The sequence below is a fragment of the Strongylocentrotus purpuratus genome, unplaced genomic scaffold, assembly GCF_000002235.5.
Source record: "Strongylocentrotus purpuratus isolate Spur 01 unplaced genomic scaffold, Spur_5.0 spur5_scaffold_11, whole genome shotgun sequence".
In the NCBI taxonomy this organism is placed as follows: domain Eukaryota; kingdom Metazoa; phylum Echinodermata; class Echinoidea; order Camarodonta; family Strongylocentrotidae; genus Strongylocentrotus; species Strongylocentrotus purpuratus.
The window spans coordinates 30,482,111-30,494,139 of NW_022145596.1; the positions used below are offsets into that span (position 1 = coordinate 30,482,111).

The following is a 12,029-nucleotide window of genomic DNA, read 5'->3' on the forward strand; positions in this document are numbered from 1 at the left end:
TTTGCACTGTACATACCTGGTATAAATGAATGATTGGTGTTTGTACTGTACCTAATAATTGTTTTTATCATTAGGTATTCGTCATCTAATATTCGGACAACCGTTATATTTTATTCGGGCAGACATTGGGTTTTCTAAAATACCTTTTTAACTATACTGTAGGGAAAAAGTTTTTTTAAATTTTTTTAAAGCGGAAATATTAATCTCTCGTTTGCTGCGTTCACCCGCAAAATTAAAAAAAGAACCTTGATGTTGATATTGGGGCGAGAGACGTCAGTCCTCACGGCGAGCGTGTATAATTACAATGAAAGTGTGAAATCAGGCTTTGTTATCTATTGATTTACATAACATTAAGACATTTGTTTGTGTATAAGCCTATTCTTCTTCTTCTTCTTTTTTTTTTTGGGGGGGGGGAGGGGTGTTACGGGGGAATGAAAGATTAAACAAACCAATGCCTTCCTGTTTGTTAAATTAATTACTCATTATTCCTAACTATCATTTGAGGGGTCCACAATTTATTGTACAAGCATTGTTTTTTTAGTGGACCCCTATGTTTCCAATATGTATTCCTTGATTGTTGTAAATGATTATAATTGATTTGTAATATTTTGTTGGAAACAGAAAAACATTTGAATTGAAAATTGCTTTGAATATTATTATCAACACATTCAATATGCATGTATTGCAGTACCAAATTGACTTTTTTGTTTGTTTCGTTAATGAATGTACAATCCTTTGTTGTGAATGTCCAGACCACTACAATAGTTGTCTTTTTAAATTAATCTAAATTAAAACAGGAGCATGTCCATCTTGTCTGTTAGGACAGCGATTGGTTGTAAGTTGTAGGTGTTAAGAGCAAGGCTGGTGTTGTTTACCACTGCTGGCTGTGCTTACTGGCTTTAGACTGGGTACGATGCCACAGTAGTCTCGGTCGGTGCGGTGATATCCTTTGGACGGGTGGGCTGTATCAATGAAACAACAAGAGAAATCGACTTCAAATCTCGAAATTCAACTTAAAGATAAACTTGAGTTCTGGTAAAAAAAATAAAATGAATTCTCACAGAATCTAACGAAACTTACACTGAATGTTCAAGATTACAAATAAATGTCATGTGCCAAACAATTTTGGAAGAAAATGTATACTGGCTGAGTAATGAGCATAGAAAGATAAGAAAATCAGGGTAGTACCAGCCCCGAAACCATGTGTGTTGTCCCATACCCATCTTTCCGTGTAAGTGACTGTTACTTTACCAAGACTCTTCCAAATTTATGATGATTTTGATGACTCCAGAACCTTGCATTACACACCATTACTTACATGCTATATGATCAACTTTTCTGATCCATTCCACACCTTTTCTTTCACAATGCAATCGCATTACCAGAACTCAAGTTTATCTTTAACGTCAATTCAAACTAAAACCCGAGTGATGGCGCGATCCCGAGAACCATTACCTTTTTTATTCGCCGACTGTACCCGTTAAGCCGAGAGATGGCCGAGCATAGATGGCTCTGAACCGGTTCTCGGTATCGCGCCATCACTCGGCGAAAATTCACTCAGTGGAGGGGGGGAGATAGTGTGAGCAAGTAGTGAGCACTAATTTTTTTTTATTTTTGGGGGGGCAGGGGGAGGGGCACGTGCCCCTTGATCCGCCACTGAGACGTGCCAACAGGAAGACTATAACACATAAGCTGTATAAAGTCCTTAGGCAAGATATTAATCCTTTTTTGCCACCCTCCACCCAGGTGTCAAATGGATACCCGGTAGGATGCGAAATTCATTACAGTTTGTTCAGCATAATGAGCACCTGTGAAATGGCACCTGGTTGGAATGCTCCCCGGGGAGCGGAGAATGTGCATACGTTGTGTTCAAACCAGCCTGAATCCATTGACCGTGGTAAAAACAAATATGTAAAGCGCTGATAAATCCATAACATTATTATCACGAATTTTTATCAGTACTACTAATCAACCTTTAAGAGTATGACCTTACTGTATAGGCGACAGTGACGTCATGTTCCTGGTCAGAACTTTCCCGGAGAGTTTGGTACTGCGCAATGACGCAGAGAAGACATATCACCTGCAAGAAACAACACAAAAGGCCACAACCAAAAATATGAAATACTGAACGATTTTTTTTTAAATACAGAAATAACTACATAAATAAACAAATAATAAAGATGATTAAACAACAACAACAACAACAACGATAACAATTACTACTACTACTACTACTACTACTACTACTACTACTACTACTACTACTACTACTACTACTACTACATGTACTACTTCAAATGATAATAATAATGATAATGATAATAATAAAAATTAAAAAACAAGAAGATAAAGACGAAGAATAAGAAGAAATAATTATAACACTTTCCATGAGATTTATCCATTAACAAAGTATTTCTATGCCATATGTCATACATCTATATTATTTCAAGCCTGAATATATCATCATCAAAGAATTGAAAAGTGAAATATGTCAGTTTCTGTCATTTTGAATAATTGTGTACGGATTTATTCAAATCACTCTAAATTCAAGAATTGTCCATTTTTATTTGAGCACTAAATGCGTGAATAAGATATATAACAAATAAAAAGAAATATCATCATACAATTTAAACAACAATTCAATTGCTGACACCATGCTTTATACCTCGAATAATACCTTATGTTCAGGCCTACAAACAATACAATCTTCCCGTTTAATTTTCCAATTGTCATGAAATAATCCCACTTTCATACATTAATTGTAATCTACCCATCTCCTTGACATCTTGATAGTTTTATACTCATCCTCTCCTTCCCTTCCCTCCCCCCTCCCCTCCCCCCCCCCCCTCTCTCTCTCTCTCTCTCTCTCTCTCTCTCGCTCTCTCGCTCTCTCTCTCTCTCTCTCTCTCACACACTATCTCACTCTCTTGTATTCATTCATTGTTGTTTGACATTCTAATTTCAGTAATCAAATGGTTGTCCAACTCCCGCTCAGTAAAGGAGAGTACTACTGCTTGATCGTGAACGGTTCGTCGGTTGATCCTGCCATTCGATTTAATTTGTATTGACCCCACCTACGGTCAAAATGCGCAAGTCGATTAGAATCTGCACCGAAGCTACATGTATCATGTATAAGCATTGCGCGTAGAAAGAACAAAAACAGAGAATTTACACTATACATTAACATGCATGCATGATTGATAAAAGGGTGATACAAAAACTCACATTTATAACTGCCAGCACAATCCAGGCAGCGAGGCTGATGTATAAAGATGTTTCTATTTTGTCCTATATCAAAAGAAAACAAAGAAATAAAAAAAAAATCATCCCAATGTATTAAAATAAAAATACTCTAATAATATTGCATACTGAAACATGTTGTTATTTGATAATTTATTTTCCTCTAAATCCTACTGGATCTTTAAGTAATTCTCGTGTTCTATATCTTCTCTCTCTCTCTCTCTCTCTCTCTCTCTCTATCTCTCTCTCTCTCTCTCTCTCTCACTCTCTTTCAATTATATACAACCCAAGCACGTTTGAACGTTCAGTGTAATACCTCCCCCCCCCCTCCCAAGGACGGACATTCATGTTGAAAAAGTCTGAAAGTTAAAAGGTTTCAAGATCTGCAGAATATCTCGAACGAAATTGCCATACACCACAGTATGATTTGTAGTGAACGGTATCACGACAGTTGTTGAAAATGTATTATTACATGTGTATTACTTCTAATATGACTTTCTTTTAAAGATTAGCAAGTTCACGATTAGTTTGAATTCTATACCAGTGGAAAATGCGGCTGTATAGTGGTTCAGTCACTTGACTCTCAATACAAGGGTTGATCTCGGCACTAAACGTCCTTTGTTAAGACGTTAATCCACATTTACCTCTTCCCACCCAGGTTTATTTGCGTACTTGGCAATAGACCAGTTCACGGTAAGCACATTACTGCAATGCCGACCCCGATTATCCACAGATCTTCAAAACATGAAGAGGTCCCACTTTGTACATTTTGAAATAATCACTCCTACAGCGATGGAGGTGCTATAAAAATAGTCTTTGTTTTCCCTTTTCAAAGCATAATTCCACCTGTGTATCATGGAGTGCACTGAATGTGCATGAATGAATAATGACTACATAACTTTCATGAGCACGTGTCCAGTATTTCGCCTCCTTTTTTTCAAAAATTGTTCTGCAATGACCTTTATCTGCTCATGTTCAGACTGCAACCGTGAACTGGCTTATTGCTGGGGTAAAACAAAAACTGTAGGACCCCCAAGAAGGAGTAGCGCTAATATATACTGGTGGAGCTGCCCTGTGTTAAGAAGACCCCGTTATTATCAATTAAAATTGACTGGAAATTCCCTCCAATTCCAAGCGATAATGATATACTCACATTCAGTTTGTACCAGCTAAAGAGTTGAACAAACCATGCAACGGCTTGGAAGACAATCAAAGCTGTTATAGCCACCATGTAAGGGATCAGTAGGCATTTAGTGTTCTGCAATAACAAAATATAAACAACAATACAAATACATACATGAACAACAATAAAACAGTAATGATCAGACTAAATAATAGACAGTGAAATCTTCGACATCAAAGTTAAATTTCCTAAGCATGATCACTAAGAAAGAGTACAAGGGAAAATAGGGTGTTAGAGGAAGAAAGACAGGAGCTCGAGGGGGGGGGGGGGGGGATGAGTCAGCAGAAGGGGATAAGAGAGAAAGGGAAAGAGAGCTGATGCGAGGTAAAGAACGAAGAAGTAGGGACGGTTGTAAGAAGAAATAGAGAATATTATGAAATGATAAAGTATACGAATATGGCAAATATGGCTTAATGTCTTGCCAAAGAACAAAAGTGGCTTGGCGGGACTCGAACCATATGATTGACAGTCCGATGAAGTATACATTAGACCACGACATAATTTATCTTCACGTACCTTTAACACGCCTATAAGAAGGATGATTGAAGTGATGAAAAGGGGACCAAGTACGATAATGTCGATGATATAAGCTGCATAAACTCCATATCCATAAGCTGAAACATTCTCAATACCACCTACATGCAGACATTGACCAAAAGAAATCATCGATAAATTCATTTTTCCAAATCCCTCAAAATGTGAAATTTACGTTTTGCAAGTTGAATTCACAAGCAAAATCATTCGAATATGTAACAATTTCTCATGTTCATTCCTTGAATTTATTTCATACGGCATTTACACATTTCGTGAGAGGATTACAGTAAATAGTGAACACTAATTAATGAGTAGAAAACAAATCAAATGGTCTGACACTTGACTTGCATTTTCTTTTAAATGGAAACGGTACCAAGATACTATTAAAGTTACTCGGTAACATCGTTGAAAGTTGATGAAAGAATTGCATAATTTTTGCATGAAATGTACTCATTATATTCCTTCTACTGTACTAACCCTCTAAAATGCAAAAAATCCTGAACAAATTCTCAAACCACAAAGATATCTATGGTTTTCTGTGAAGGTGTCACTGTGCAACACCCTCTAACAGTGATTAAGAGTAAATTCTCCCAACCATTTCTGAATTTTCCCAACGGTTTTTCCATGAAGAAAAGACAAAAGACAGGCTTTTAAAAATATGTCAATACTGATATGTCTAGAATGGTATGAAGAGCCAATTCATTGCTTTATGACGATTTGCATTCACCTAAGATGTAATAATATAGTTGGGAGAATTAAGGAATCGATCAGATCAGTCTTTCCCAATTTATATCATTAATAATGATCCGTTTTCACTCAAACTGTCAGAATATCTTTAATTGTACATCTATAGCATTGAAGTCACTACCTTAGCACCACTTTCTCTCATCTGAACAATATTACCAAGATACTATTAAGAGTCCATACAATTTGGTCTATACATGTTAGAGGCCAGAAGAACAACATCATTCTAAGTCGATATTACAGCTTTATTTTATTTCTTGTAAATCAAATTGTTTTAGACTTACTGGTACTCGATTGAAGACCTATGAATTGTATGATCCATATCGCAATATATCCTACGCTGTAGATCTACAAGAGAGAGAGAGAGAACGAGAGAACGAGGGAGGAAGAGAGAGAGAGAGAGAGGGGAGAGATGGAGAGAGACAGAGAAAAAAGAGAAAGAGAGGAAGGAAGGAGAGAGGGAGAGAGACAGAGAGAGACAGAGAGAGAGACATATAGACAGCGAAAGGGAGAGAGAGAGAGAGTATGTGTGTGTGTGAGTGTATGTGTGCGTGAGGGGGGGGGGGAAGGAAGAGGTACCGAGGAAGAGAGAGATGCAGGTATATAAGCAAGGAAAAGGGATGGGGATATTCAAGTTCAAAAGTTCTTCCATACGTACCTATTATTGCATCATCATTTAATAAATAGTAGATATTCCACGCACTAACAATGAAACATTTGAAGCTCGACTAAATCTATATTGGCTTAACCAACTAACCGTGGAAAAGGCGTTCAGTTCAAACAAAAACACAACAAGGAAATAACATCACCGTTACGTATTTAGTAGGTTAAATCTAAACGTTGTAAAGTACATTTCATTATGCTTTCATTGTTTAGATAGAATATTCACAATTTCCGCTTCTATTAAGTACTGTAACCTTAATAAAGACCAACGTGCATTACAAATACATGATTTGATATGATGTGACGTAACATGTATTCGAAATACGTTTTATGACATAATAGTTTCGTTTTGTCGATCTTGGTTCTCGTGAAGTTACAAACGATTTGATTATTAACAAATATGATTTTCTTTGGCTTGGAGTTTATAATTACTGTTAAACATTAAAATACAATCGTAAAAGATAAGAGGAAGAAATAGGAGTCGGAATTTTGTGTCTCAAAGAAATGCGATATCATAATTTGGTCATGATTACAATGTTTGTGATCTCTTTTTAATCACAAGTGTCTGTGATAAACTTATATTGGGGGAAATGCTTGGAAAATATTACGTTATCGGTTCCTTCGAAGGATTTTGAGCATAAGCATGCATGTATATATTAAGTATCCGGATCCATAATCTGAATTATGTGGAGTCTTACAATACCATAGATCATTAGTGATGTCAACTAAGATTAATCCTAAACAGAAATGCAAACAATTTTTGATAAAAAGTCAATGTCTCCCTTCTCCTCGTTGCTTATCACTAGTAATGGTAACAAGTTAATTGGCATGGTAATTAGTAGTAATGGCAAAGTTACCAACGATAGTAATGTTTATGCAACGGCCGGGCTCAGTGTATAAACGGTACTGACCTCAACACATACGCAGCTAACATTTTTATTTTCCTTTATCATGCTCATACAATTGTATAAATAACTACAAATATAAACATGATTCGACTTACCAACGAATAGACTGCTGCAGCTATTGATCCGCTTCGAGTATTGGGGAAACAAACACACCGCGTCATAATCGCCATATTGCACACTCTTATAATACTCAATTATATCAGTTACAGATAAAATAGCAAGCTGCTGGTATATGAATCGCAATATCAGATACTAATATCAATTATAGAGTTGTAACTGCGGATATGAGCCCACACATTCGCAGAACGCAGGAAAGGTTGTTGACATTTGTATGCGTTATTATTAGTCATTCTGTGGAATGTATATGCATTGCTGTAGCGACTAAAGCGTTCCCCCCCCCCCCCATCCTCAAGTAAATATGGGGGCTGGTGAGGGGCGAGGAATACCCAAACTGTCCCATTTCATTTTCTACGTTTTGATAATGTATTTTATCGACTATTTATTAGTTTATTAATTTACTAACACACGAATCCATGCCATGAAGTGACCGAATGAAACCAAGTTGGTCAAACCCTGTTTATATATGGCTTTGACACACATTATTTCAGGATCGAGGAATTTGATCAAAATACTATTTTACTTTCAAATCTCAAACTTCGATTAAGCATATTAACAACAATACAGATCTAGTATTTAGGTATATTTTTCTTTTTAATCTGTATTATTCACAATGAAATTTAAATGGTTTACATATTCTGGTCTATAATATACTGAGACGAGCACTCAAAATGTTTTTTTGTATACGTAAAAGACAACAAAACGGAAGGACAAAATAGTTGAACGATTATTTAGATTGATCTTCAGTCTTCATGAATGGGCCGAAATACCTATATAAAATCGCTATTTTTAATACCAACTTATCATGAAAAGAAACCACTGACAAAATTGGGCCTTTTTGTTCAACTTAGGAATTATTTACGTTCAGTGGATTACAACTACGAGAGAGAAAATCGGAATAGTTAATTTATTATTATAAGACTGAAGTGATCTTTATACTTAGTATGATTTACGATTCTCATGTATTACTAATTCTAATCCTTGTCAAATTCATTTTTAATTGGAAAGTACCTCTTTGATTTGATTGCTCTTAATAATAGTAAAATAATGATTGTTTCTACTGCGCACGTTCTGATATAATTATATAGTTTCACTTCCGGCGCTACAATGTAATACGATAACCCACAAATGTTATCTTCACATTTTCATGTGGAACACACAAAATGTCTCTACCAAGTATATAATTTCATCTTTAGTAAAATATTGGGATGCTGATAATTTCTAGTTAGTTGAATTATCTAAAATCTCTATTTCTCTCTCTCCATCTCTCGCTTTCTCTCTCTCTCTTTTTCTTCTCTCTCTCTCTCTCTCTCTCTCTCTCTCTCTATCTCTCTTCCTCCCTCTTACACACACTCTCTCTCTCTCTCTCCCTCTCTCTCTCTCTCTCTCTCTCTCTTTCATATGTATATATATATATCGTATCACTGTTATACTCGAACATACATGAAAGTTCACTGTTAAAACTTAATGTACAATACATGTTCATTTTGTTAAAACTATACTCTTTATATAAATTGAATTGAAAAACGTTGTCCTGTATGTAAAACTTTATAGAAATCATATGTATCAACAATTTTTTTTCAAGGATATTCAATTTCAAGCACTATTAGGCCTATGGAAATATAACATTTCTGATATAGACTGTATCACTAATTGTGATAATAAGTATTGAAATAAAATTAATTCTCTTTTGTATCACATGCTATATCTTATCACACTTTTTGGGGAGCTGTTGTTTCATAATCTTCTAAACTGAATAATTCTGCACTAAATTACAAAGAAGGAAAGTCACCAAAATATGTTGATTACTAGCTTTCTTCCGACCGTGAAATTTTTGTACTTGTATGGTTATAGGAGTCACGTGACCGTCATGTTTTCAGTACATGATGTCGTGTTCCGGTGCTTCCTTTCCACTCTCCGTACGAAACACCTGGAGGAGTGAGACTACGCACAGCAAACAGGTCATCTGGAAATTGAAATCCTGAAATAACTCATCTGCATCCAAGTTTGAAAATATATATCCCAAAGATTCGTAACTCTAAAAGTTCCTACTTTGAATTTCGAAATTAAAAGAGGGTTCGTAATACCAAATTTGAAATTAGTTATTCAGTATAATGAATTATTATTAATAATAATAATAATAATGATACAAATGACAATAATAATGATTTATGTATTTATTATCATTTTAAGATTTACTAAGGAATAATCATTGATATTAAATAATTTAGCTTCATATTATGTAAAATGGAATCTGATATTACCTCTTTGACCACCATATATACCGTGGCTTACATATATATTACCTCATTTATTGTATGTTTATCATATGTGTATGTTTATCACTGTCCTGTAATATTTCATTTATATATCTGTATCGCAATACTCTGTAACCAGTGGAAAACAAATTTCCTGAAAAGGACAATAAATTATTATACTTAAATTATTATACTTATTATGAAAACGAAATAGGTTTCATACTTCCGAAAATAAAACATATAACCCTGTACTGTTTCCAGAACTACGAATTTTAGGACAATTGATTCATTTTTCATTTTCGGAATTGTGAACCCTCGAAGAAATGAACAACAATTTTTCTATAAATAGCTGTATTGGCATCGATTTGTATTCACAAAATAAGCTTTGCATGTCTATTAAAACGTTATATTAAAGCTCATACGCTTTAAATATATTCTGAACTGACTTTAATATAAACCATATTACCTATTTTTGAGAAATTACACCTTTTAATTTGACCTAAAAGGTGAGAGTTTAATTTTAACTAAAAAAACCCTCATTCTTTAACCTTTATCAAACAAACGGTATGCAACTTAGATCTCAAAAGAATCATGCATTCCATAGTTTAGAGTGTGTCGTATTATTATCTTATCATTATCATTTGTAATTTTATGTATTCATTTATTAGGTTATTCATTTTTTGAAATATTCATAAATTAATTTATTGAAATATTCATAAATTCATTTATTAAAATATTAATAAGTTAATTTATTAAAATATTATTAAGTTAATTTATTTATAAATATAGTTTATCTAATATATATTCATTCATCTAGTTATCTATCTGGCAAAATAATTATCTGGATATGTGCTATTTTTTCATTTATTAGTTCATTTATGTAATCATTTATTAATTCATTAATTCACTTGTGGTTATTTTATTTAGATATTCTTTAGCAAGGAGCCCGAAACCTAATGAAAGACATTTTATTCGGTATTACCAAAATGCCATTCAGCTTCTTCATAAAACCTCAATGCCTTAAATGTTGAAAGGACTCTAAAGTCACTGAGTACGCCTGTTGGTAGATTTCTTTGTTACTATAAGCATGGAAAGGTGTAGAAAAATAGAAAAAACGAAATATTTTGAGTTTGTCTTCACTTACATGAACTGGTAACAGAAAGAGCCATATGACGAAACCAAAGACCATGGCATCTGTATAAAAGGCCTGTAGTAAATAACAAGTTATCAAAACATTACCGATAAACAAACGGGTTTGTAACTGTCAAATATTCAGTAACATTTTCCTTTTTAATTGATTATCTTTATTCTTATGTTCATGCTACATATTTGTGTAGTCCCGTATACCACTTGTTGTGAGCAATTCATGTGACTTACAGCAGGACCGAGGCAATTTGTTGGTTATTTCGATTGTTTTTAAAACATCACAGTATTATACTGAATATTATGTAGAACATAATCCATCTCTCCCAGATGGCCAAGTTAGATCAGGGAGCTGGAACATTAAAAGATGTTATAAATAATGTTATGGCATGACTAGTCAAGAATCTGGCCGTTTTTTTTTTATCCTACTTACGATCTCTTTTTCCCTAAATGCTACAAGCCGCAGATGGCGTGATCCACAAATTCTTACCAGAGCAACTGATAAGCAGAGTTTGGCCAATATACAACCCTGTTCGTCAAAGAGATAAGCGCAATTGGGGGGGGGGGGGGGGGGGGGGGGGGGGGGGGGGGGGGGGACCTCTTTGTTGGGCAAGCACAAAACAAAAGATTAAATGTCATGCTGTGAACCAAGACCAGCAGCAGCCCGCAATCACTTGCGTGTTATGTTAACATTAACACTTTTTAAACATAGTATGCAAACCTTTCGGAAGAATTCGTTTTAATGCTTAGAGTAGAGTCACATGAGGTACCTTATTGAGGCATTTTTTTATGGCTTAGTTAAAATATGTATGTATGACAACTCTGACCAATCATGGGACTCAAACTGTGGAAATACACGGAGATAATATACCCTTTCAAAATATATTATATTATATTATATATAATCATTATCAAAAATTTACAGAGGACATCTAATCGATAGTATGTGAATTTCTCTAATCAATCAATATAATATCACATTTGTTCCGTCAATCCAGAATGCTTTGGAGCGGATGAATCGTTTGCGCCCAATATGGAGAATGCTCTTTAAAGCGTATCAACACTAGTGTGGCTAGGAGGGATGAGACCACACAGCGAGGTCACTGACAGGTGGCTATCTCATTAACTCAGCTCTCATTTAACATAAGAAAAAGAGGATCATGAGGACCAACAGGCACCGATTGGGGAACTTTTCTATATAGAGGAGCAAGTAGCTACAAGTAGGACAGTAGGGGTTTA

General features: G+C 34.9%; 1 protein-coding gene across 1 annotated transcript; it reads right to left on the reverse strand.

Moving 5' to 3' along the window:
• Window positions 1-770: 770 nt before the first annotated feature.
• LOC105437044 lies at window positions 771-7,558 on the reverse strand. The gene is made up of 7 exons (XM_011663217.2): window positions 7,368-7,558; window positions 5,986-6,049; window positions 4,940-5,058; window positions 4,394-4,498; window positions 3,226-3,288; window positions 1,994-2,080; window positions 771-962 (listed from the first exon to the last, which is right to left on the reverse strand). Exons 1-7 carry the CDS (start codon window positions 7,440-7,442, stop codon window positions 900-902), a joined length of 576 nt encoding a protein of 191 aa, XP_011661519.2. The 5' UTR covers window positions 7,443-7,558; the 3' UTR covers window positions 771-899.
• Between the last annotated feature and the right edge of the window lie 4,471 nt (window positions 7,559-12,029).

Excerpts from the sequence above, each read along its gene's own strand:
- LOC105437044 (XM_011663217.2), bottom strand. The coding sequence starts at position 7,442 with ATGGCGATTATGACGCGGTGTGTTTGTTTCCCCAATACTCGAAGCGGA. Across the intron at positions 4,499-4,939 it reads TTCTTATAGGCGTGTTAAAG|AACACTAAATGCCTACTGAT; the intron begins GTACGTGAAGAT and ends TTGTTATTGCAG. Across the intron at positions 3,289-4,393 it reads TTAGCTGGTACAAACTGAAT|GACAAAATAGAAACATCTTT; the intron begins GTGAGTATATCA and ends CTTTTGATATAG.